Source organism: Melospiza melodia, chromosome 2, assembly GCF_035770615.1.
Source record: "Melospiza melodia melodia isolate bMelMel2 chromosome 2, bMelMel2.pri, whole genome shotgun sequence".
Lineage (NCBI taxonomy): Eukaryota > Metazoa > Chordata > Aves > Passeriformes > Passerellidae > Melospiza > Melospiza melodia.
In genome coordinates this window covers 66880450-66907860 of record NC_086195.1, presented here as the reverse complement: position 1 = coordinate 66907860, position 27411 = coordinate 66880450, and the positions used below count along the sequence as shown (strand labels likewise).

The following is a 27411-nucleotide window of genomic DNA, read 5'->3' as shown; positions in this document are numbered from 1 at the left end:
GTAGGTCACTGCCAGCTGGTTTGTCCCTATACAGAGCCTGAACTCTGTAGAATCTCCATTCTCTCCCTCTGTCTCTCCTTCTCTGATACCACAAGAGTTGTTACTTTGCACAGATTATCTGCCTCCTGGGGTGGTTTTGGGTTGTAAATCCAATTACAACCTGTTTGCTGGGTTGTAAATCTAGTGTAACTTTTGCCCTTTGGGGTTGAAATGGGAGCAGTACAAGGAGTGAGATGTGTAGCAGCAGAACATGTAACACTTGCAGGGAAGGAAGTGATGAGCTTGCAGTTGAAGGACCAAGGCTTTAGCAAAGGCACTTCTCTTTCCTGTATGTGAGTGTGCTGAGAGTGTTACAGATTCAGTAGCAATCATCTAAGAAGAGTTGCTGTAATAGTTCTCAAGAAAAGGAAAGATAAGAGGATAGCACCCAAAGTTTGACAAGGATTAATAAACCCATACCATGTGAAAATGCCATGTAATGTAGATGTAGGTAAAGGGAATCCCTTGCCTTTCCAAAGCATAGATGTTGACTAGGAAAAAGAGTAACATGCTAGTCTTTCTAAAGCTATGAGGTTATGGTTTTCTAAAAATCATATTTTGCTCAATTTCAAATGCACACCCACTCCAGTATGGGACAGCATTTATGGTGGTGCTCATCTTATGTCTATATTGTTTAATCATTATCTCATTATGATACTTCAAGGAAAATAACCCTCTGGCTGAAGCCACCCTCATAGCCAGTCGGGTAACTGTCTCATCTCTGTGCACAAGTGGGTGTAGAACCTCAAATCTTTTCTCTGTGCTACCTGGATCTGAGACAGCAAACTTGGGATATTTTAATATGAAGAGAGTCTGGGAAAGGTCTGTTCCCCTCTTCCCCTTCCATTCTCCCAATATTCATTGGATGTCCTATGAACAGACTGGGGGGTCTCAAGTCAAAAGCCACAGGATCTTTATCATCCCTGGAAAAAAGGAAAAATGAAGGGAATTGCAAATATCCATGGTTTCTGATAACAAAGAATTGCTTAATAGGGTGCTAGGTTTTCTTAAGTGGGGATTAATGTAGCATGTAACAGGACACAGCAGGGAAGAGAGTAATCAGCCTAGGAAAGCTGCTTTCTATACACCAGAGGTAATACTGAAATAAGGCTGGTTGGCTGGGTTGAGTGAGCTGGCTTTGGAGAGGTGCCTGCTTTCCTTTAGATATGAGCATGTGGTTTGGGGTTTTTGGGGCTGGGATTTTTTTTTTTTTTTGCTTGTTTTAGGTTTTCTGATTTGATACCAGATGCTTGTGCTTGATACAGGGACCATCTGGCCCTGTTCTCTTAAGTTAAATCATATTTATTTACATGCTTTGCTCTGCCTGAAAACTTGAGAAACTGTCTAGTTCCCAGTGACCTGTATGAGAAGTTGCTTTGCTTGGTTTCATGCTATTCAAAGCAGCGCATCTCTCTATGTGCAGGGATTTTGCTGGGTCTCTTGCCATGGGCGAGAGGCACCAAAGCAGATTCCCAGGCCCCTTTTGCTGTCCTTACAGTGGGGCTGTGACCTCCAAACAGAACATGAGAAGTACCTGGTGAAGCACTGTGGGGATGTTCCTGTGTTTGTGGTGAACTACCCATACGACCTCAAACCTTTCTACATGCGGGACAATGAAGATGGACCTCAACACACGGTGAGTCCATGGGTCACATCTCCACCACCTTCCTGTGTAGGAACATGTCTTGGCCTACTGATAGACATCATCTGCTGGGCCTGCTCCCAAGAAGTTCAAGATAAGATGTGACCATCAGGTGATCTTGTCCATTTTTTTTCCTGTTGTAGAAGAAAATACCCAAAGCAGGAACAACAGGAGGAGGAAGATTCAGGGGTTGGGGCAGTGTTAACTTTTTGCTTAATTGCCTTAAGATAAGTTTACCATCATTTATTTCTTTTCCTGGTAAACTTCTGTACTTCTAAGTGAAAGGCCTAGAATTGGATGGCTCCAAGTAGTCTGTGATTCTCTTGTCATCCAAATGTAGCATCCATGTAATGCTCAAATAGCAGATGGGCCGAAGAAATAAGCTCTGTATCAAATCTCATGCCTTGAAATTGTGATTTCTCAACTGAATTGAGACAACCTGAAGCATTGCTTCTGCTAAAAAGAGCAACAACACCACCATTCACCAGTGTGTCTTCAGTGGCTTTAATTCTAGCAACATTTCAGCTGTGGAATAAGAAAAATAACCTTAGAAGACAAACCAGAAAAGACAGCCCAAACCTAACAGCCTAAGGGGTAACACTTGGATCCTAACACTTGGATGCAGCACGAGTGCCATTGCTACCATATCCATTATAACTGGTTATAGGAATGGGGATACATAGGGCTGAAGCAACAGCATCAGAGCAGGGAATCAGGGCTTCAGAAAGCTTGCCCACATGTCCTTGACTTTTTCTGAGCTGCTGTTGGGTTCTTTATAACCCCACACAGGTTGTCACCAGAGTAACTTGGTGAGATTCAACCAAGTGGTTGAGTGAGTTCAAACCACTTAGTAGATGTCTTCAGTCTGAGATATCAGTAGATGTCCTCAGTCTGAGACATCAGTGCTGTCATTTCGGTTTTCTGTAAATTTCTGATGTTAATCCTTGCAAAAATTCCTCCCAGCCTTCTCCTGTCAACAAAAGACTTTTCAAGTATGTGAAAATCCTTCCTAAGTGTCCTGGACTCTGGAAGAATTACAGTAGGGTTTTACAAAAAAAACATCAGTGTTAACTTCTTCTGCTAATCACTGTGTGGCTATGTGAAATGACTTCAAATAGTTTTCTGTCTTTGAAGGTTGCAGCTGTTGATCTCCTTGTACCAGGAGTAGGGGAGTTGTGTGGAGGCAGCTTGAGAGAGGAGCGCCTGCCCTTCCTCGAATCACGCTTACAGAGGTATGGAAAATCCGCACATGCCAGGAGACTAGCCTGAGCAGGAGAGTGTTTTAGCAGCTGTGGTTGGCAAGACAGAGGAGTGGAAAGCCAGATAATAGTATTTAAAAGAAGGCTATTTTTGTCTTTGTGATATCTATTTATATGAGTAGGTGACTGCAAACTGGTGAAGAAGTTCTTGTGCTTCTGTCATAGGTGTGCAAAGCACCTCTGTTTTAGCTCATCTGAGAAGAAAAGTTTTCTTTGTGCTAAGAGCCCAGGGCAGTAGGATGCCTCAGCTCTGCTGCAACTGTCTGGAGCAGGGTTTGCTGTGGATCCTTTTCTTCAGTTTTTGTGGCTGAAAGTGGACTATGAATGTGGAAGTTGTCACATATACAGAACTTAGATATCTGTCATCACATTGTGTAACTGAGAAATTGCATTTTTGGTCACAGAAGCTTTGCCAGTTGTGATGCAGCTGGCCTCAGTGACTGGCCTGATTTCAGAGAATATGGCTCTTTGCTAATAGTTTCATGGGAAGCTTCACTGGAACTGCTCAAGACCTGTACTGGGTTGCAGGGGCTTCTCTTTCCCTGCTGCCTTAGTCTGCATCGTGTTAGTTTGGTAATTTTTGGTAACTTCGATGTCAGAATATCAAAGCTGCTTTTTAGTTAATAATTAACTTTACGTATTGGGTAATTCTCCATAGACAGTTGCTCTCTGGATCCTATCTGATTGTTCAAAAATTTTGTAGAATCAGGATGGTTTGGGTTGGAAGGTACCTTAAATATCATCTAGTTCCAGCCCTGCTGCCATGAGCCTTCCATGAGATCAGGTTGTGTAAAGTCCCATCCAGCACTTGAACGCTTCAGTTTGGACCAGTCATACATTTGTGCAAAGCTATACTGGGGGAAGGTTAATCCCAGAGTAGCACCATTTGCACACTGGGAATTAATTTGTTGCTTAAATTAGCCACATGCTCGCACAGATATATCTATTCAGTGGAGAAGAGCACAATCTACTTCAGCATAATGAATCCAAAAGGCACCAGGCAATTAAAATCACCAGAACATTAGTTCTCAGTTGTTAGTGTAGGATGATGATATTCCCTGTGTTTCTTGCTACTCTCCCTGTAAGCTCTCTGAAGCAGGCGTGCTTCAACTCATGTAAAGTACAACGTTCCCTGCTGCATTTTTTCAGTCAAAGCTTTCTGCCAGTATCTGATTCCACAGTCCTTAGGAGGAGGAAAAGGGTCCATGTGGAGTTCGAAGCCAGACTTTCTTGTTTGTCAGGAAAGTCATAGAAAGCATTTCAAGGTACAAATGGGGTGTCTTTTGTAAATCACACCTCCTTTCACATGGTTTTCTCCATTTTGAGTCCTCAGGATTTGGTTTTGTTAAGCCCAAATACTTTAGACCTTTAAATTCTATTTCCTGCAGAACCAGCATAATCTTAGAGAGAAAAAACAGGATTCTTGTCTCCTTATGCATGCTTCATACAGTAGTTCACCAGGTTTTCCCTTTTTCAGTAGCTTAGTCTTCCAGGCAAGTGCTGCTTGTGCAGAATAACTCTGTTCCTTTACTTACAAGGAATTTTCTTTTTGTTTCACAGATTAGGACTCACAGATGCCTATCAATGGTAAGATGCCACCTTGTTCTGCAAGCTCTTTTTCTTCTTTTGATACTTATTTAAATAACTGGGGTTTTGTTTGGGTTTTTTTGTTTGTTTGTTTGTTTTGGTTTGCTTTTGTTTGGCTCTGAGGGAACAATTTTTTGGCCCTGTTGCCCTGCCATCACTGCCAGTCTAAATGAAATAGCCAATTCATTTAAACAAAGGTTAATCTAATGCTACTTAGTTTATGCCTCCAATTTGTCCACTCACAGCACAGGTTATTCCAATTTGTCCACTCACAGCACAGGTTATTCCTCTCAGGACTGCATGAGGTGGGTTAATTTATAACCCATAATGTTTTTTGATATTAAATCATTAGGCTGTGTTGGAAGCTGGGTCAATTCTGACCACCATGCAGGAGATAAACAGCTTACAGAACCACAGCAATTTGTGACCTTTAAGAGATCTATGAATAACTCCCTTTGTAATTGACAGAGCAATTGGGTCGAAAAATCTACCCTAACAAAGCAGTTAAAGCAATTAAAACTGTCCTCCTAAGGAGACAGATCAACCTTTGAATTAACAGTTTAACCCATTAAAACGACAGAAGGTTCTTAGTGTTTCTTGGTATGTGCTTCATCACAGCTACTGAGAGAGGGGTAGTGCAGAGAATTTTAAATTTAGAAAAGTATTTTTAAATATTCTGCAGTATTTGGGTTGATCATTAGGAAAGCTTCTTTGAAAAAAAGCAAAGTATAGGTTCTTCACTCTCATCTTCCCTCAATATGAAATCACTGAGGAACAGCCCAGTGTATGGCAGATCTTCACATCATCCATGTGCAAACAGGGTGAATTTAATTTCTTCCTTTGTTGTTGTATTTGTGGTCCAGAATACACCATATGCCTTTATCAGAGGGAGGGATTATCCTGAACAAGGTGATAAGTTGTGTGGTTAGATGCTGAGGTGCAGCCCAAGGAGATCTGATGTTCAATGGCAGAGCCTTTAAGTACTACTAAGACAGTGCAGCCCTGCCTCATGCTTCCCTCAAAAAAAGATGAGGACATTGCCTGTCACTCATTTGCATTTTCATGTGATACGTAACAATCACATTCTGGAAACTCTTCCTGCTGTAATCTTGTTTTGGAGACTCTTTCCTCCTTTATTCCCTCCACTCCATCACAGACAATGAAACTTCCTGGAGAAGATTAAAGCTGTTGTTACCCCCTGCCTTAGCAGGGTCTGGTGTCCTAGGAAGGTGCAGGATAATAGTAATCTGGATGCTTCTGGACTGCAGTCCAAAATGTGCCAGAATACAGGTAGGTGCCTTGCCAGCATCCATCTTTTCAGTGGAGGTGGTAGGAAAGACTAAAATTAATCTCCTCCAATTTAGTGATTGAATTGAGTCTTCAAAGCTGGCTCACAAACTCCTGGACGAACAGTTGAGTCATTCCTTTTTAAATATAATATTTGCTGACTTTTGAATGTGATCTCCTTTCAAGTTCCTTAACCATTGCCATACCTCTGATTCTACCTGTTTTATTCCCTCCACTAAGCAAGAGGATATTGTGGGTCTGGCTGTTTCTAGGACAGTTTCAGAATTGCCTTGTTCGTGGGTGAATTGTAAGGCAGAGGCAAGTGATGATCTGAAATACTGCTCTGCTTCTTGCCATTCCTACCTTTTAGGAAGACTTTCAAAAGATAGATAAAGTGACATGGTCAAACTCTGAGTCTTCTTCAGTACACTACATCTTTCCTGTTAGGCAAATTTCTTTCCATATAGAATATGAGTTGAAGTAGTTTTTGGCTTGATTTTGTAGTTATTTTATCTTATTTTTACACTTTTTCCTTTGAATTGTAGATGGAAAATAGCTCAGAGCTGTAGATTATGATCTTGGCTAAACTGAGAGGTGTGTGAAAATGAGGTGGGAAAGTTGAGTGATGAGGGTACTCTGGGAGTAATTATATATATTAATAATTAATAATATTAATAATAAATTATATTCATTTCTCTGTGACCAAGGAGTATTAAGTATATTGCCTTGTAAACAGGGGACTTGATCCTGTTTGCAGCCTCCAAATGCCATTTTAAAAGTAACAAAGCAGGTACTTGGTAAGGTTCCCACAACCATCAGAGTGAGCAGCGTTTCAGACAGTCTTCCTACGTGTAAGGCACTGCTTCCTTACTCTGGTTGTCTTCATGTGCTTCAGTGGAGACAGCTGTCTCATACTGAGCCCTTTACAGTCCAGGCACCCTTTTGATCTTCTGGTGTAACGCTGGTGAAAGTACACAGCCGCAGAGCAGGTGTTGTCTGCTGTCTTCAAGTGGATGTTACTGTGTTTTGGCCCTGCTCCTGCTCTGGATGAAGAAGATTGAGCTCTGTTGTGGTCTTTAACTTCTGCTAACCTTTGAAACTTGAATGTCAGAGTGTTCTGTTGGGTCCTTGTGTGGCAGGGTAAAAGAGGAGTTGGGCTTAGGGCAAAGTAGCACTGATGAGCTGCTTGGAGCCCATGGCCAGTGACTACACTCACCTCATCCTTTAACCTTCTTCAGAGCCCAGTGAAAACAGGTAGCTCATCACTGTCCTTGACAGCCACCTGGTCCTATTACTCCTCTTTGGGAAGAAACTGGAATGCTGTGCTGGACCAGACAGAGGCGGGCAGAAAGCCAGGGGGGTTTTTCTTACACACACCCAGTAGAATATTCAGTTTCATGGACTAGTATCTTTGTTCTTTTAGCCTTACCTTTTTCAAAATGGCCACAGAACCTTCAGCATAGCAAGGGGATTGCATAAAAGGTTGAGATTATATATGTTTTGAAGAGACTGAAAAGAGCACATTCTGTTTATGAATGGTCACTAGGAGAGCACTGCTCTTCATAGTGCCTTGCTGTGCAACACAGGGAGCTCACAATGATGATAAAAGAATATAAATTTTTTAAAGGATGAGTGGAAATGTTCTAACATGGCACATAACGGGCTCCTGGAATTCATTGCTGGAGGATGTTGTTATAGCACACACTTTAGTAAGATTCAAATCTCTGAAGATCCACCAGTGCTCAGGTCTAGAGCAGGAACACCTGGGCAAGCTGGGGTCACAGAAACTTACTTCTCCTGTGGAATAACACTGCACAGTCCACCAGTTGCCAATAGAGTGCTCAACTCTGCTCAACTCTACTGGCAAAAACAGCTAGACTACTTCACGACTCTTTTTGAGGTGAGAAACATCCAATGTCTCTGAGCTATTGAATGTAGGAAAACCTCAGGGAGCATTTTCCAGCCTAAAGTGATTTTTCTCTTTATCTGCAGGCAGTTACTTTTTCTTTCATCTGTGAAGAATGGAAAATTTCTCAATTCTTCTGCTTCTTCTATGCACAGTCATCAGAAAGGATTCAGAGTCTTGATCCTCAGCACATTTAATTCAATGGACTTTTTCCATTAACTTTGATGGGTTTTGTTTCGCTCCTTTTGCCAAAATGGCTTCTCAAAGTGCTTTGAGATCTACAGATCAAAGTCCTGGATAAGCTAGGGTAGAATTTATTATTATTGTTCATCTGGAAGTAGCTGAGTTATTTCATCTTCTTACAATGACTTTATAAACTCTGTTGCCAGCAAAAAGGGAGAGAAGATGCTGGGCTTAGTCACAACTGCCTTTGCAAAGGCTGATGCACTTACAGACATCATCAGAAAAGTTTGTGCTGTTACTTGTATTCCTGATTACAGCTAAAGTAGTTACCAGCTGCTTTGGCAGTTCTGAGCTGGGTCAGACTGATCTGCCACAACCAGCACCCATATCCCTCACATTTATGCGTGTTTTGTGAGTCACCACCCTCAGCATCAGGTCTGCCCATCACCTTCCTTGCAAGCCCTTGTAAAGCTGTGCAGTGGAGCTCCCCAGGAGCAGTTTAAGGTTATTTGCAGAGATTCAAGTTCTTCTTAATGCAGTCTGTGTGAAGGGGATAGAGATGCAGACCACCCTGCAGTTGCACAGGCTGCATGTTCTTATCCTGGGCACAGTGCTCATCACAAGATGTGGGGTGCATACACCAAGCCTTAGTGAGCCAAGCCAATACCCAGCAGCACAGAGAGAAAAGTGCATGGGTCTCAGTCATCAGAAAACATGTCCCACTCTTGGGCCTGCTGTTCAACTTGCAAACTTCACTGTGTGTCTCAGTGCTATGAGCAAGAAGTAAGCTCTGCTTCTCCTTTTGCTATTTGGTCAGTGGAGGGGAGAAGAGAAACACAGGGGAAGAAAAAACCTGAATATTGGATTGAGTGTAATAAATGGTTTCTCAAATTTTAACTACTGCTAATGAGCTGTAAGGAAAAATAATATCTCATGGTATGAAAGGCATACTGTCAAACTGAGTGACAGGGCAATCTTGCAGCTATAGAATTTGTGGGAGAGTGTTCTTATTTTGCAAGTAAGGGTGACCAAGGGCATTGCTTTGTCTTCATTCTGTTAAAATACAGTCTTCAAGCCAAGAAAGATCCGATGTTCAAGCAACTACACTCAAATATACATAACATATATTTTACATATTTATACATATATAAGTACATATACACACAAATATAATGTTTCCTTGCAGTTCATTAACAGTATGTAAAATTTGGGAAGCCATTTATTGCAATCAATCCAATCTTAATTTCTTTCACACTGTTCTGCCCCCCTCTACTCCACTGCATAAGTAGTAAAACATATGCATTTATATTTAAGTGCACTTGATTTTTTTTAACTGGGATGATGAAATATTCATATACCAAGATTAGAAGCAAGTAATACATCTGGAGTCACTCAATCCCCTACTGGTGCATTTATATAAAGAATAACTTGGTGCCCTCAGCAACCTCAGAAGTGGCCCCAGAAATCAATAGAAGCACTGAGATGTTTTTCACTTCTATTAAAATAAAACTGTTGGGGACAATTTATAGCTGCAAATACAGTATCACATCAGCCACAGTCCAGCTGGGAAGTGAGTAACTATAGAAGAACCATCATAATCTTGTTGACACCCATATACTCAGAATATCTGCTTCCAAACGTTTTCTGAGTTTTCTGTGCACAACAGGTGCTGTTCTGCAAAATAAAATGTCTTGTTCCAGATCTCATTTTTAGAGAAGGTATGTTCAAGGGTTTTTTTTTCCTGGCTTACTGTAGAAATAAATGAATCAGTCTGTAAGGGTCATTGGGGAAAAAGTAGCAAAACGCCATCACAATTACCTTAAAAGAAAAAAAGGAAGGAATGTTGAGTAGACAGACAGCAGGACCTAGTTAAGCTTCTAAAGAAATTGCTGGAAATGAAATTACTTAGGCAATTGAAAAGCAAATGGAAATTGAAAGAATTTGCAGGACAGATTTCCACACCAACATGGCAAAGGCTAGACAAGCGCAAGCAGAGAGCTTCACCTCCAGTTGTGGAAGTGATTCTGTAGGAACCTGGATTTGTGTCTCTGCTAGGAACATTTTTGGTACTAAAACTACAGAGTTGTTTCCAATATGAGCAGAGGTATGGTGCTCAAGCTGTTCCTCATTACCCAAATACGTTCTTGCTCCAAAAAAAACAGGCTGTAGTGTATTGGCAAAGCACAGCTATGCTGGTGCTTTGGGATTTTAAACTTGGGATTTCTGCTGATACAATTCTGCTTCTTCATACCCCTGACCAACAGAGAAATCACAGTGGTTAGGGTCAAAGGGAAGTAATTAAGATAGAAAGCAAAACCCTGGACGAAAAGCTCACTGTAATGATGTCAGCATAACTGTGCTGCAAATGTAACTGTCTGTTTAAATTACAGGTATCTAGACCTCCGAAAATTTGGATCAGTTCCTCATGGAGGCTTCGGCATGGGGTTTGAACGCTACCTGCAGTACATCTTGGGAGTTGACAATATCAAAGATGTTATTCCTTTCCCCAGATTTTCTCACTCCTGTCTCCTCTAGCTCAGCAGTTGACTCACATGGAGAAAACCACTGGTGTAACTGTGTGTATATAACATACCAGGATATGACTGAGTGTGTTTCAGTGGGAAATCAAGGAAGTTTTTATATCAGTGAAACTCTTGGTCAATTTAATACTGGGTTATTGAAAATAATGTATGTTCTGGTGAGATTATGGAAGGACACTGGCAGTTAATTTGATAGCAGTTCATGTCTTCAGTGCACTTCTGGAGTATTAATAAATCCCACTTAACTAAAGGGTTATGATTCTCATGAGACTAGTACATGCCATGGAAGTACTGAACAAGCACTGAAGGTAGCAGGGGGTTTTATGTGAAATATTAATAAGGAAGTGTGACCTAAAATATTGTCATGGCTGTGATACACTTGCTACTCCTACAGTCAGGAAATGGCTACTGTAAAGCATGATTCTCCCCTCTCCGAGTTAAAAGCAAATATTGTTTACCTTGGAAAAGTCAGCCAAACCTTGCAAGGAACAATGTCGTACTGGAATTGCTGGAATGAGTTTGTTGAATGATGTTTGATTTTGTGAATCATCAATAAAGATGTACACTGGGTTGTTTTATAACTCTGTATGATTTCTTCTGTTATAAAACTGTAGCTCTCAGCATGAGAGAGTGTCCTTCAGTGTCTGGTAGAGGTTTCATTTTCTGTGTAACCAAATTAGTTGCACAACTTTTGCAGAGGGCATCTGTTTTCTGTCTACAAGAAAGCACACATTCACAGCAGACAGAAATGTTCATTTAGATGAGAGTCCATTCATCCATCCATCTCTCCAGAGCCAACTTGCAGTTCATGGTGGGGTTTTGTTGTTGCTTTGCTTTTCTGTTGTTGTTGTTGCAAAAATCTCTCATGTGCTCATTGGACCAAGCAGTTTGGTCTGTATTGTGAAACAACCAACAGATGCTCCCAAGCATTGCTGTGTATTAAGTAATTGCTTATCACTATAGGATCTGAACTCCTTGGCAGTCTCTAATGGGTTTATGCTCTCAGCTTCTCTGCCAGGTAAAGAAATACTCATTTCTGTTTTGAAGACAGTATTATGGGAAGAGCAAGTGACTTGCCTGAGGCAACTGGAAACCAGTGACTTATTTGGGACTTGAACTGAGGGTTTCCAGCATCCTTCTTCCCTTCCAAATGATCACAGTCCAGCAAATTATCATTTGCATAGTGCTTGCTACTCTGGAGCCCACTATGGCTGGAGTATAAACCATGTATATAACGGGGAAAAGCAAAGTAGTGGCTTTCCTGCTGATGAACCCCAGGTATATGGGCACACACTACAAGAAGTGGCTGCAGGACAGCCCTGAAAACTTCTTTTCCAAGTAGATGGAAGAAATTGAAAAACTGTAATCAACTAGCACTGCACTGGTAATTCTGCAGTCACAGTTCTCTCTGGTAAGGCTGTGCAGAACTGCACCTGCAGCATCTAAAAATACCTGTTTATGTCATGTGGCACCTGCCATGTCTTGGTGTGCTCCATGGCTGGGGTTTTTACCTGTTATGATCATGCAAGCAACATCACCATGAGGTCATTACTTTGGGGGTTTCTTGTGTGCACTGAGACATCTGCATATCAAGATGTTTTCATGTCTCCTTTATCCACTTGATTAGGCAGGTGTTAATTGTGTGTTTGCTGGTTTGCATTTCCCAGTACAGCCCTGAGTTGGCAAGTCTGGTTCCACAAAACAGTTTGAGCACCTGCCTTCCCTTTGAAACCACTGAGAAGTTCCCACATCAGACACTGAAGTATCTTCCTGCATTTGGACCATCTCTCCTTTAGTATGTTGTCTAAAGTGCTATTGCTGGCCTTTATGTTTTGGAATTACTTCTCTGCAGAAAGATGTGGAAAGAGTACAGCTGCCAAAGAGCCTCATCCATAGCATGTTCCCTAAATGACTTGCAATGAGCAGGTGTCCTTATTGAGGTCCTTAGTCATTGATTCTGTTACAGTCACTGTAAATGACAGTGGCTGAACTGGAAGCCTAACTTCTGAGAAGAGAGTGGGGTGATGGCAAAACATCTGCTGTCCACTCTGCTGGCAATCCCCAGCAGCAGCTCCGGGCTGCCTGCGTTGGTTTTGGCATCAAAGGGAGGTTGTTGATTCTGCTCTGCGATGCCAGATCTGATGGGCAAGGTGGAGCTAAAAGAGACAGGTGAAAAACAAAATGTAAAAAAGAATACAATGGAAGGTGCCAAAAAGTTCTAGGTTAATGTGACATGAGTCACAAGTTACTGGAAGGACACAACTGCTTCAAACTGGTTTGCAGGGTGGCTGTCAGGGTGACAGGGCAAGAACAAAGAACTGGTCTAATCCACCTTTTGTTCTTAGCCGTTTTCAGAATTTGTTGCATGACTGAAGGTAAAGGTTGAACCTTTGATTTGCAGATAAGTAGATGTAAGTAACAAAGAAGTAACAAGGATGCACTGTGAGTGGTTTTTTGTGAGTTTCCAACTAGGTATCCATGAGGAGCAGTCTCCCCAGTCTTCTACATGTCCTGGTTCATTTCAAGGTGCTTGATGAGCTGGGTATCCAGTCAGCTAAGGGGACATTGCCCTTGGGTCCAAAAGCTAAAAAAAACTACCCCTGGTAATTTGGCAGATGAAGCAGGAGCTGAGCAGGGTGGTCCCAAGAGAGGTAACCGGATGGCTCAGAAGGGGAAGAAAAGGTTGTCTAGTCTTGGTAGCAGCCTTCAACATGTGCTGGTTTTGCTAGTGGTGAGAGAGAGAAGAGGCTGAGGCCCTTTTTGCATTGTGATACTGCTCAGGGTTAACACCGAGATTGGCATTCTTGTGAGAAACTTAAATTTATGGGTAGACAGCAAGGGTGGGAGCCACTGTCTCCCTCCAGGATGGCATTGTTCACCTTGTGCTATGTATATATAACATGGACTGGTATTGCCAAGGAATGTGACATGTTTTTTCTGGGATTTCCATGTGGAATGTCGTGAATTTCCTTTGAATCTCCTTTCTAGAATGAAACGGAAGTTAATCTGGAGGACGGGGAGGTCATTTCTCTTGGACATGTAAGCAGGGAAATGCACCAAGATTTTAATTTAAGCAGCTTTCCTTGCTACATCTTCTCTTAGAGTCTGCGCCCTGATAGTGGCTGAAGCCAGATAAAAACTGTGACACTTCTTCAAATACAAAGCTGTTACTCTTTGCTCACAGGAATCACCTCTTAGGCTGACTATAGTGCACAGTGGGGTTTTAGTGCTAGGGTGTTTTTAGTGCCATTAACAGTCACTTCTCAAGCCCAGGTGACTAGCACTGTCTCTGCTAGCATCATTTTGTGAGTATTTCTTGAAGTTTCAGTTCCTCAGTAGCCCATGCTTGCCTCTTTTCAAGTTTGTCCTCACTTTGAGCTTCAGAGGAAAGAATGAGTGTCATTGATTACTGCATCGGTAGCTTTGCAACATTAGAACAGAGTGATGGGAGATAAAAGAGCTACACCATAAATTTTGCATAACTAAATGTCAGCCTCTCAGAAGAGTGTTTAGAGGAAAATGTCTGGTTTTTTCACTTCAAGAATATCAGATAATCCTTTCACTTAATTTTTTAATGTGTAAGATCAAAGTATCCCAATGTACTCTATTTTCAATTGAAAAAATAATACCTGCAGAACTAACACCCTGTTCCAGTCTTCTCATTTTTAAATCCACAGGAAAGCAAATGCGCACTTGGAAGCTAGGAGCAGAGATTGCTGTTCTCTCCTTTATGAGTTACATTGTGATACTGTGGCAGTGCTCAGATCCTGGGCTGTTGTACCTTCTGTATAAGCAGAGACAAAAAGGTACATGAGCCAAATGTTTAAACATTAGCAGACCAGCACAGGGATTTTAGCTGAATTACCTGCATTCAGGCCCCCAGACCTGAGGGAAACACACAGCGGGCACACAAAGGTGCCCAGGTCAGCAGTTCTCTGTCTGGTTTATTTAGTAGTAGTTGTAATTTATAAGGCATCACTTGTTTGAGGGAATGCCAAGACTTTGATGGGAAACGTGAAGTACAGTTTTGCTTGCTGGACTAATATTGATTGTTTTGGGAATAGCCTATAGAAGTGCTTTTCCTCAGGGGGTGAGGGGGAGCTAATTTGCCAAGAAACACTTTTGTCATTGTTTCCATTAAATGTGTATATAGAGATAAACGTGGCTTTGCTGTTGCTGAAACCAGTAACAGCCATTATGACTGTTGTTTTAGCCTTTACCTTACACTTAGGGACAAATGAGAGATGGGTCCAAAGGAGAAATAAGATTTTGTATAAAGATTGACAGAGTTCTAATTTCCTCAGACCTATCCAAAGCCGCTCAAGCCACAAAAATGGTGGTCTTGGGAGTGAATTTATTGTTTTCTCTTACTGTTTGTTGCAGAGCCATGACCTTCAGAAGGGTTGTAAAGTTTTATTTTATGATCCTGCTGATAAAGAGACATATGTAATTTACTATATGCGTTCTTACAGACTTGGCTAACAACAAGTTTGACCCAGAGTTCAAAGAAATTATGGCTCCCGTTGTTTTATGGCTGCTGTGCCGCAGTGTCTGCTGCACAAGGGGTACAGAAAAGATGCTGTAAAGGGAGAGCTTTCACATAAAGGGCCAGAGAGGGACAAGACTGTATGGCCATTTAAAAGTCATGTACCAGCTACATCAGAAATTGTAGGCTCTATTGTGAGTGAAATACGGATGAAATTACTTTAGAATCCATGTAGCTCTTATTGCTGACACTATTTTACTGCAGAAAATTGAGGCACAGAGCAATTAATCTGCTTGCCCAAGGTTAAGGAAGATGTGTGGCAGAAGCATGGAAGTGACCCAAATCAACCAAATCCCTGCTTGGTGCCTGCTCATGAGACTTCCCTCTATTTGCCTTTGGGTGCAATGCCACACCAGAAACAAGGCAGGATGTTTGCAACTGATCTGGTTTCAAATGCATTTTTGGCATTTCTAAGATCCTAGACTGTGCTTCAGCGATTTTTATCTATCCCTGTATGTCCTGAGGCCTTTTAGAGATAGCAATCCTGCTGTTTATTTTTATTGCTCTTAAAATTGATTTTATTTCTGAATAATTTGAGGCAGCCTATAGAGTAGATTTTTAATTTTATTTGCAAGACTTAATCTTGCGCTTTGCTCTACATTGATATCTGTGTCTTCCTATTTTCAGCAGGTTATTGTATTGCTACTTGTGCTGAAAGAATGGAGTTCAGAGTTTTTAGAAATCATTGGTCATACAGGTTGCTGGCAAAAAAGTATGCAAACTGCTCAGAAGGTGGTCTGGTAGGAGGCTTTGGTAATCATGTAAACATTTAAGTTTCAGTATGGAACTATTCCCTACTATCTGTCATGGCTTTAAAAAGAGGCTACATTTCCAGTCACAGTGGAAAATAATTACACTTCACTGACACAATGTTTTTTGGTAATACTTCCATGGTGTCTTTACCTTCAAAGTGATTTTTGACTAATAATTCCAGTATCTCTGATGGCCCTTTGAAGATCCTGGGCTCTCTGTGCTCAGTACTGTGGTTAAAGCTGTGTGAAGCAGGCATATGATCCATATTTTTCTGAGACACAGGTCTCCCATTTTCTGCTTGTCCCCCAGCTTTGCTGCTGCTCCGTTGATGAACGTTGTGACCATGGGCTGCACATCCAGGCAGGAGACAGCTGAACTCCCACCACAGCCAGCCCAAAGGCTGACTGACCCCTCAGTGTCAGTGCTGCCAGGGCTGTTCACACAGCTGGGACACTCCAGGTCAGTGACAGATGAAGGGACTTGCCAGAGGCTGTGGAGGGAACCAAGAGTCAGGATGAGGGTTTCATTTCCAGGCTGCACTATCAGAGCTGAGAACAGGTTTCTCCCATTTCTGCATGAAGTTACAGAAACTCAGTGCTCAACTGGTAGCCAGTTTGCAGCTCCAGGAGATGCAGCTGTGAGAACTTACCTACTGCAGAGATTCTGTCATCACTGTAACCAAGGAGGTCTCCTTCTGGCAGGTTGGGCTCACATGATGGCATCTCTGTGAAGCACTTGAAATGACCTCTGCAGCTGTTTAGTATAAATAAATCACCATGTGCTTTCAGGCTGGCTCAGCAGCGTGTAAGTGGCGTCATAGCTGCCGACATGGGGCTCTGCACAGCAGCTGGAGTTCTGGGAAAAGCATGCTTTAGGTGCTTCTCTGTAAACATGCATGGCTGGTGCTTTTCCAGATCACCCTACGGGACTGAACTTTGCCACCTGCAAAACTCAAATAACCACACAAATCAAATCTGAGGGCCTGGTTTATACAGTGGCTTCAAACAGTCTTTCAAATTCCGTTATTACTAATGGCATTAATAAATTATTAGTGTTCACGGTGATTTAGGAAGTATAAGGTTGAAGTATTTAACAAATTTCATGGGCCTATTTGTTAATGAACTTGATGGATGACTTGCCAGGCAGGGTTATGATGACATGTCCTTGGAGCACATGCTAAAACACGATGTTTTTAGCACTGCGTTACTCCAGTCCCTAATTGAGATCCAATACCATCTGTAACAGTGCTGCCACGGATAAAAGGAAGAAAGTTTGTGCTAAACCCTCTGAGATAGAACATTATGAAGTGTTCATTTCCCAGATCATTAGAAACTTAAAATAGCCATCTGGCCAAAAGCAGAGATGCATATGCCTGCAACCACAGCTTAACAGCATTCAGCTGGGAGGGTGGCTGCTGTGCAGCATTTGGGACTGGCAACTGCAGAGCAGCTTTTGCTCTGATCTCAGTGAAATCTCTTCACACTTTAGACTTCTAGGAGATGTCTGTTTAAAATGCAATCGACATCTCAGCCAGGAATATAATAATACACTCTAGATGGGCTAAAATGCTTTGAAACCACAAGGGCATATCCCCTCCATGCACTGCTCCAGTGATTATTTTCACTGTTAAAAAAGCGAAAATATTTCCATATTTCTTTGTTTGCCTGTGCTCAGCTTCTTTTGGGAGTATATTGGTGTGTCTTAACTGTCAGCATTTGAGGGGCATTACAAAAGACAACAGGCTCTTGAATTTGCAAAATTTGACCTAAAGTATGATGACTTTCACATGCTTCTTCCATGACTTGACACTGGTAGCAGCTGGGGGGTCTGAAAATAAGGTCTTTATGCTGCTGGCTGTTACATTTACCAGATGCCCCTTTCTCACCTGTAGATTACCTGCAGGAAAGCTGTAGGTCTATGGACACAGCATTCTGTACATTCCTGGTTCTCAGATGGTGAGAAAATAGGGAAAGTTGAAAACAGGACCTGGGCGAATCCATCCTCAGCAGCCACTCACTCCTGCTCATGGTCTCAGCTTCTCTACTTGTATAGTTATATATAGTTTGTTTAGTTTGTAATTCTAAAGACTCACATGCATAGTAGGTCTGTGTTCCAGTAGTTTTAGTTCTAAGCTGTGCACGGTCAACAATTGTAAACAAATGTAGAGATATATATTCTAAGTAATTTACACTTTGTAGAAGAGGCCTGGACATAATACAACAGCAATGACTTCCTTCTTCTAATAGAATTTTTAGTTCATTATATTGGCTGTACAGGTCAAGCTCATATCCTGGAGGGGTGTCACTGGAAGGAGGAGTAGGGGGAAAGCATCTGTTTTTATTCTGGCTTCTGTTTTCTCCAGCAGATATAATGGCACATGACCATTGAGCCAACAGTAATCCAGTTACAAAAGTCTTCAGAGTTACTGCACCAACCAAATTAAACTTGATTACATCCAATTGTGCTGAGAAGCCAGACAACAGCTCTTAGCTTGGGGTGAAGTAACTTCTTGCAATCGCATGTGGGGAGGCCTTGCAGGGTGTCAGGAGGATAATTGCTCGTTTGCTCTACCACAGAGCACCATCTGCTCTTGAAGTAATGCCTAAGGATGTGAGAGTACACCCGGGTCGGGTAAAGCAGGCAAGGCAGCACGGCAGAGATTTCTCCCTGCCTGTTTTATTATCATTTGTTTTATGGTTGCTTGCCCTGGGTCCAGCTGTGCTCAAAGCCCCATTGTGCCAAGTAGTGTCCATAGAGGGAGTCCTTCCCATGCCGAGCTGCCGGTCTCATCGGGGAAAAACAAAGATGAAGTGGCCTTTATGCTTATGTCAGAATAGTGTCTGTGTCTGCAGCATTGCCTGGTGCACTTTCCACCAAGCAGTTGTATAATGGTTTTCTGTTTTGAGGAGGTGAGAAAAAAATGGGAAACCTCCTAGTTTCCCTCACTTCCGTGGTAAAAATAGCAAAAGAGGGGGGAGGTGGGGGAGAGAAAAAGGTAAATGTAGCTGCCAAAAATGTGTCTGGATCCAGGCAAGGAAGTTTGCATGAGGAGCTCATCTGTCCTAGAAAAAAAACTCTACCTGAGTCCAGAATGGAGAAATGCATTATTAGTGTTCTGCCCCAGCTCAGCTCCAGGCAAAATTATTTCTAAGTGTCTAGTTTGGTGAGAGAAGTGGGACTGGGCTTCAGTGTTGACTGAATAGGAGTAGGAAGTCTTCTTTAATAATCTTCAAGTGTGAGGACTGGAAGTGTCCTCCAGCTGCATCCACAGACGCCATCCAGCTCAGCACCCCTGTCCTGCCCGGGGGGCCTGTATCCATTCTGGATGGGATGTGCTGGTTCTGGCCAGGATCTCCAACAGAGAGAGCACAAAGAAGGACCATCCACTCCACACAACCCTATGTGCCTTGAACACTGCTGACCTGCAAGTCATCTCTTCTCTGTTTCAGGCCTGTATTAAGGCATCAGAGCTCTGATGCCCCTGTCTTTACCACAACACTACTGAAGATGCTTCAAACTGTCTCATTATCTGATCAAAGCACCTTGTGCTACTATTCCCTCTGCTCATGGAAAGCAGCCAGTGATGCTGGAGCTGCTGTCTGTCACAAGAAGGAAAGGACTGTCTTGTGGTTTGGCTTCAATTGCAGTCGTTCTGGGGGGCTTGCTGTGCTCTTCTGCAGAGGGTGGGAAGCTTGAAAAGACTTGAGTTCTTGAAAGAGGTGATTTTTTTTTTTTAACCTTGAAAAATTCTTCATTAAATCAAAAAGCTGCTCCCAACCCGCTCTGCTGCAGGAACTGTTGCGCGAAGATAAAGTCAGGTCTTATTGTTGTGGAGCTGCATCTCAGGAGACTGAGCATTCGCTCAGAATTAAAAGCAGGCAAGGAGCACCAAGCAGCAGCACATTTCTCAAGCCTTTCCTTCCCCCTCCCCGCCCCGCCACCCCCCCAGTCTGTTTCGGTTTATATAAACCGCCGTATAGGCATTTCCAAGGGATTTGTGCCTGGCTGGGGTAGGTAGCCCGAAGCGTTTCAGCCAGCTGGTCCCTAATCCACAGGAAATGCCCGGTGTCTCTATCCCGACTGCTTGCACCAGCGGCTGGGAGCGGAGAATTGCTCCGCTTGCAGCTTTCCCGTCTGCCAGCAGATGGCACAGCTCATTTGAATAAATTTGGAGCAGGAAGGAGTAGCCGTGGACATTGTGGTTTCTTTCTTAGAAGTTCTGATTTTTCGGTTTCAGACATGAACAAGAAACCACACTGAAGGTTACGATTAAAAACCCCAGAGGTTTCTGCAGAAGAAAGTGTCACTTTGTCGTGCACACCAGCACACTAAGTACAGTACAAGGGCTTTTTCTTATAAAAATGTTTCTCTCTCAGCCTTACCCTTGTTCAAGGAATATTATTTCTTATATGGCATCTCTTAATTTCTCCCTTGCTATGTCTGCTAATTCTGCTGTTCCTCCTTCAGTTGCTTCTGCTGGCAGAGATGGATTCTCAATGGCTTCGCATAACTCCCTTGTCAGGTTTTTCCAACACAGGGATGTGGTTTTCACACAGTTTTCCGCCAAGGCTGCTGGCTGTTAGCTCACACTCCAGAGATTTACGCAGTCAGCTGGGGCCAGCCTGAGTTCATTCTCCACTGCCGGTTGGAGGAACAGCTTGAAGTTGGTAAAAACTGTTACGAACGTGCGAGCGCTGCCAAATCGAGCTTTGCTCATGACAGACATGGTCTTTAACTCCCAGGGGCACTGAGGGTAGCGTTTGTGTATCCTCCTGGCCAAAAGCTTTAAGGAGGGCCAGCATTATAAGGCGTTGTAATGTTACATGCATTGGACCATATGTAATCTGGAAGGCTGATGCCAGAATTAACTCACTGTTCCCACTCTGCGTACAGCCACAGTGGAATTGGGGAGGCACGTTCACGTGCAGCATCTTTGTCTGAAGCATTTTTCTGCACAGAGCTTATATTACAGTTGGACTCGATGATCTTGGAGGCATTTACCAACTTTAATTATTCTGTGATTCTGTGTCACATGTGAGAACAGCAGCATATTCAAATGTACAGAAAATGCAACACATTTCCCATCCAAAAGTCCCAGCAAACTGAGATACCTGTCAGGTATCACCAAAAGCATGGGAAAAAGAATTCACAGGGGTACTTCATGTTTTGAACGCTGTTTGGATATATCTTGTGATATAACCAAGTCTGTAAATGTGATCCAGAATAGGGGATGAGTGGAGAGAAGGAATAGTACAGCAAGGGAGCAGGGCAATAAACAAAGGGCTGTCATAGAACATGTAGAATAATTCATTCCAGTTCACACAATGATAATTATGGAGCATTTCTTTAAACATCCATCACCCAAATGAAGTGTTCCAACTCTGCGTGGTAGAAGTTGTTAACATAAAAATGCAGACAGGGTTCTCTGCAACTGGTATTCAAACTGATACCACTTTGCATTGGTGTCAGTATGAGTGGATTCCTAACCTGTGAATCATTAACATGGGATAGTTTTGCATGATACCTTTTTATTAATCATGATCATCTGTTCTTAATTGAGTCTTTCTAAATACCCAATATCTCACTGGCCTCCCTGAAATTTCTGTGTTTTGGGAAGATCTCTCAAGGGCAGGACACCAGGACACAGTTTTCTCTACGAATGCACAAAGTGCCTCTAACCCAGGAGAGTTTGCAGGTGAGACTCTGGCTCTCGTGCAGTGTAAATTGATATGGCTCCAGTGCACTGAATGAGATGATGCCGGCTGAGGCCAGCACAGAACTGGTCTCTCCATCCTGCCCTGCTCTCAGCCCCATCACACACACTGCACTGGCAGAGATGGGCAAGCTGATCTGAGCATAGCCTCTCTCTGCAGAGATTGCCCAGCACTGGAATAGGATCAAGCCCTTCCTTTGGGTAGTGAGAAAGCAGAAAAACCTTCCTATTTAGCCTTTGCATTTCACTGGCAGAAAAACAAAGCTGTTGAGAAAATACATTCCTAACAAATGACTGACTTGTTCTGTAAGGGGTTATTCCCCTACTTTACGCATTCACAAAGATGATAAACAACATATGGCTTAACCGGGCTGTCCCCATCTTGAAAAGAGGTGTTGCTCCTACCTCCCAGAGGCACTGCAAGTTGCAATTACTGCTCTGAAGTGATGCAAGATCCCTGCTCGAGCAATGTTATATAAAGGTTGTTGTTGTGTGACATACAGTAGCACATCCAGCCAGCATGGAGTTGTTATTGCACCAGCTACAGCACAAACACATAAGGAGGGACCATCCCTGCCCACAGAGGTTGGACAGGCAGGGAAGCTGAGGCAGGGATGACTGAATGTGCCCGAGCAGGTTTGGGGCAGAGCTGTTGTATAGAGACAGGTCTTAGAAATTCATCCCTAGCAAATTGTTGCGTTTTCCACATAAGCGTGGGCTAAGAGGACTCAGTTTTTATGGGTGCCATGCCCAAGTTTTGCTTTAAAGGGTGCAGTGAAAGCAAGGTTAGAGCATAATCCAACTCGAAGGGCTGTGGAGAGACGTTTTATTACTGCCTGAGCTGGGGAGGGGAGGAGAGGATCAGGCTTTGAAATGTACAGTGTTTCTAGATCTAAAAGTTGATAGTGAATCTCAGCCAGGGTATAATACACTGTAATACAAAACCTAGCTTGTCTGCATGAGACTCCAATGGCAGTCAAATCCCCTTGCAGTGGCCACTGCTCCATTACTTTAAAATCAATAATAAAATACGAAGCTTTTATTGATTCCCCTCGTGGTTTTTTATTGCTATTTTTTTTCTCCAGGAGGGTTCTTGGCATCACTGGTGTTTGGCTGTTTCTTGCTCAACCTCTTTGTTTTCCTATGGCACCTTCATCTCAGGCACAAGCCCCTGAGCACAGAGAGGCTAAAGCCAGCCTCGCCTTTCCGAGGTGCGAAGGACCTTCTCCACCAAGAGAGAGGAAGGGTCCTGGGGTAATGAACCCTTACGGGGGAAAGGTTTGGGAGGAGCTCTACTTTTTAATTACGGAAACGTTGCGCTGTTCGAGATCACCTGCTGCAGCATTATAAGTTTCTCTGTAGGCACTGTATGAGTGTGAGGGGGGCCGGGACGGGCGGCAGCCCCCCGGGGGCGGCGTGGGGCCGGGCAGCCCCTCTCCCCGCGGGGTTTGTGTCTTTAACAGGGCTGGCGGGGCGCCGGGCGGGCGGAGGCGTGGTGAGCCGGGAAGGAGCCAGTTTCCTGCTTCCCCGCTCGCAGCCGAGCGGCCGCGGCGGCGGGGGGAGGCGCTCGCCGCCCCCCATCCATCCTTCCATCTCTCCCTCCCTTTTTCCCTCCCTCCCTCCCTCCAGCCATCCATCCACCCATCCATCCATCCGTCCGCTCACCCAGCCAGCCACCCCCGCCCGCCCTCCATGGGCCGGCGCGGCCGGCGCTGAGCGCCGGGAGGCAGCGCCCGGCGGCGCCCGGCTCCGCGATGAGCGGCGGGGAGGTGGTGTGCTCGGGCTGGCTCCGAAAGTCGCCGCCGGAGAAGAAGTTACGGAGATACGTAAGTCTCTGCCCACCCCATCTCATCCTTACCCCGGCCCCGGGAAAGCCGGGATCCATCCCCCCGCCTCCATCCCCGCTCCTCCGCCGCCAGCCCGGGTGCACCTGCCGCCGCCTCTCCCGGCGCCGCGGAGGCTCGGCTGGGCGGGGGTGCCCCTTGCCCGGGCGGGGAACGAGCGCTGCTGGCTCCCCGCCTCTCGGGGAGGGCGGGTGGGAGCATCCCGGAGCCCCCGGCTTGCTCCTGCCCCGGGCCGGCGGGATGGGCGGTGACGGCCGCGGCCGGAGCGGACACTCGGGCTGCGCCCCGCGGTGGCCGCGCTCACCCGGGACCTGCGACCGTCACACCCCCGCCTTTGAAGTCGTCTGTTTTAGGGGAGGCTGGGAGCACCTTGTCCCAAAGAGTAAAGGTACTAACGCATCTTGGATCTCCCCCAACATTCCCATAATAGTCGCTCTCCCCCATTCCGTGCAGGGTTCCTATTAATCATTGAACGTCCTAACCCTTTGAAGATAGCACCAGTAGCGCTTCGATAGCCTTTGTGTCGTTAGCGGCTGAGATCAAACACTTCAAAGAAGTTGTAAAAAGAGGGTCCAAATGCCAGCTCTGTCACATTCCCCACTCATTGAAAGAAATAACTGTTCTTTGCGTCCTCCGCCTGACGCTCCTGCCATGTGCCACGAGCATTAGCGCTCAGAATCGCGCTGCCGTCCTATGACTCGGCACATCGTTCCCCACGATGTCCAGGGTCCCACTCCCTGACACCAGTGACCAGCCTCAGCCAGCCTTCAGATGACTGGAATGCAGCCTCTGGGAAGGGAGCTGGATGCTCTCCCTTCTTGTGGGGACACCAGCCAGATCATCCTTTGGTCCTGTTGCTTTTGCCTGCGTGCATTTGGGGAATGGCAGGCAGAACAAGTGCAGCTGGTGTCTCCCCAGTGCCTGTTATTGATTGATGGAAGCATCACTGTCTACCTTTGAGAGGGAGATGGATGTCTGTAGTCCCGTACTGCAGGCTCGAGCAGGACTGGGGTTGTGTCTGATTTGTGATGGACTGTTATTAGCCTTGCCCAAAATGGGTTCAGCCCCATAGATATCAGTGGTACCACATCTCTTTGCATTAGACTGTGTGTCCAGTTGCTCTTGGCAATTCTTTCCTTGTGTGCCTTATGCTCTTCCAGGGAATATCAGGTTGGCACAGGGCTGAGGGGTGGAACTGCTGGGGAATCCAGGAAGGTAAACCTGAGTGTTTATGTGGGAAGTATCAACCCCCTAATGAACGTAGGTAGGCTTTGTGGGAGGTGGACAGAATGACTTTGTGCATGCTGAACTGTGGAGGATGCTTTTAGCTTAATGGAGCAAAGCACCTTCCTCCCGCAGAAATCAACTAATTGCTGATCCTGAGTCACCAATGGCCTTAACTCATCAAACATCATTAGCTCCCCAGCATCTGCCCCATGAAAGGGCGCTCACATCGCTGTCTGAATATCCGGCTTGTGCTCTGGCATTCCAGCAAGAGCTGAATAAATCTGCTAAATGCTCTACATGGAGGGTGTGACACGCCGGCGGTTAGTGCTAATTATCGATGTGCATAAGAGTGCTTTTCATCCACATACATCCCAAAGTGCTTTGCAAGCCACCTATGTTTTCAAAACATCCTCCTTGCCCCAAGAGGAAATGCAGCCATGCTGAGATGTGCCCGGCCATCCCACGCAGCCTCGGCGGGGCAGGAAGCGATGCTTGGCAGATGTCACTCGAGGGGATCTCTGCGCTGAAGCGCTCCCGGCGCTGTGGTCAGTGGGACTTCCCTTCCAGTCACACCAGTTGCACCAGCTTCCTGCATCAGTGGCTGCATTTGAAAGCGTTGGCCTTTAGCTTGGACTGTGTCTCACTTGGTGGTGCCTCGTCCCTTTGCTTTTTCATGCATTATTATTATTGATACTGTGTTTATGTAGCTGTGGTGTGCATTTAGGGTGTTGGTGTGTGGATCAGGCTCTCCTTGAGTGTAGCTCAGAGCAGCTTGCTTGTCCAGAGCCTGAGGGTGATGGCTTTCCTCCTGTAAAACCTGCCTTTGTCCACAGTAAACCCACATGGTTGGACTTTGGTTTTTGTGCACAAAAGACGGTTTATGCCGGCTTTTGTATGGCCTCAAAGGGAAGGTGCTGAATCGCTGGCTTTGCCACTTTCCTTATGTCTTCAGTTTATATTCTGCTTTGAGATCTCAGAGGAGAAATCTCAGGCTGCAGGATGCTGCTAATGGGGTTTGAAGTTCCTGCTCTGGCTGTATTGACACAGTGGAGAGGATAGATTTATTTTTCCTTTGACAAGTGCATTTCAAATGTATGTGTCTGCACATGGGTGTGTTCCTAACGCTATCCTTGAAGTGCTGTGCTTTTATAAGCCTGGTTTTGTTTTGCTTTTATTTTTCAAGGAGATTTGTGGCAAGAAAGGAAAGTACTGAATTTTCTCTCTGACTTCCACCCAGGGTGGTTAGGAAAGGGGACTCTTCTCCACACCTGATCTGTGTGGAATTAATCTGCATTTACAGCAGTGCCTGCTCTGTTTCACTTCAGAGGATTGTGTTTATGTGAGATTGTGAGACCTATTTGTACAACGCTCTGGGAAATATCAGTGTTGTGAGTTTCCCTTCTGTTGAGGGACATTCAAATGATCAAACGATGACTGCTTAAAGATTGAGACAAAGTGTGCCTTTTTTCAGCCTCATAACTGCAGACAGGGGTTCATGTAGACTCTGGGCAGTTTGGCTGTAAATGCTACTGTAATATTGATGATAAAACCTAAGCAAACAATTGAAGGTCAAAAGTAATTGAAGTACCAAAATATCCCTTTTCACCTCTGCTCTGCTTGGGACATCAAACTCCCTCATCCTCATGCTTAATTGCTTTTTTTCAGACAAACTCTTCTTGTACATTCATAGAATGGTTTGGGTTGAAAGAGAGGTTTAAATTCATCTATCCCAATCCCCTGGCAATAAGCAGGGACATCTTCACCTGGATCCCAGATTCGTCAGAGCCCTGTCCAGCCTGGCCTTGTATGTTTCCAGGGATGGAGCATCCACCACCTCTCTGGGCAACCTGTGCCAGTGGCTCACCACCCCCATTTAAAAAAATTTTCTTCCTCATATCTGGTCTGAATCTACCCTCTTTCAGTTTAAAACCATTGTCCCATGTTCTGTTGCTACAGACCCTATTAAAAATCCTGTTCCTACCTTTTGCCTCTCTGACTTTCATACATGAAGGGGTCTCCTTGTACACTGCCACAAAGCACAGAACTGTCTTTTAATTCTCCTTCTGGCTCCTCCTTAAAGCACATGTGAAAAATTAAAAAAAAAAAAAAATAGTCCCTAAATAAAACCCTGGGCTTTAGTTGTGTGACCAGCCAACTGAGACCAGGGCATGTTGTGCTGGTCCTGTACTGACTCACTGTCTCCTGGTCCTCTCCTGCTGGACGTGCCTGTCTGTTGTCTCCTGTGTGAGACGTGGGTTTGGAGCAGTGTTTTGTGTCTGTCCGCTGCCCGGCACGATGGGCTCGGGGCTGGACTGTCTGGCAGGGAAGCACTGTGAAAAACAAGTGCTGTTGTAGAGCAGCTCAGCTCCCTATCGTTAGATCAGTGTGCTCTGCCTGCTTATTTATGTGCCATGAAGTCAGAGTATTTTCTGTCTGGCTGAGATGTATGTCTGCAGTTCTGACTAAAACAAAAGCTTCTCATCGTGTGCCGGTTGTACAGTCCTCTAGTGCTGTGGGTTTTGGTGTTTTTTTCCTCCCAGCTGGTTTATCTGGGTTTGTCCTTGTGCATCAGTTTCATTCTTACATCAAGCAAAATCAGTTTAATCAAGGTCATTGGAAGAGCTGCTCATCTCTGATGGGACAAGCGAGAAGAGGTTAAAGGGCTGATTTACTGATTGCAGCCCTGTTCCTAGGGGCAACTCTTTGATGAAGGGCTTATTTTGGTTCCTGAAGTAGATCCTTCATATCCCACCTCAAAATGCATTGTAAGGATGTCTTCCTTAAATGAGAATGTGGGATGTGGACTGAAGTAGGACCATTAGTGCAGGGTTGTCATAGGCTGTCAAGTAGTGGAGATGCCAGGTGGAGTTTGGCACAGTGCTGAT

The 27411-nt window shown here is 44.4% G+C and overlaps 2 protein-coding genes across 7 annotated transcripts in view; both read left to right on the top strand.

The window, feature by feature from the left end:
* The window catches only part of NARS2 (asparaginyl-tRNA synthetase 2, mitochondrial), a 49042-nt gene extending 38018 nt beyond the window's left edge, over positions 1-11024 (top strand). For both annotated transcript variants that reach the window (XM_063148729.1, XM_063148728.1), the window contains 4 exons: positions 1538-1675; positions 2816-2913; positions 4501-4527; positions 10294-11024. In XM_063148729.1, the coding sequence (XP_063004799.1) occupies positions 1538-1675; positions 2816-2913; positions 4501-4527; positions 10294-10438 (408 nt within the window). In that variant the 3' untranslated portion in view covers positions 10439-11024. The remainder of the gene's footprint in view (positions 1-1537; positions 1676-2815; positions 2914-4500; positions 4528-10293) is intronic.
* Positions 11025-23188: 12164 nt separating this feature from the next.
* GAB2 (GRB2 associated binding protein 2) overlaps positions 23189-27411 on the top strand; it is a 93490-nt gene continuing 89267 nt past the window's right edge. For all 5 annotated transcript variants that reach the window (XR_010026704.1, XM_063148720.1, XM_063148719.1 and 2 more), the window contains exon 1: positions 23189-23281. Coding sequence is in view for 4 of the 5 variants with exons in the window: in XM_063148720.1 (XP_063004790.1) it covers positions 23210-23281 (72 nt within the window). In the remaining variant the exon portion in view is untranslated. The remainder of the gene's footprint in view (positions 23282-27411) is intronic.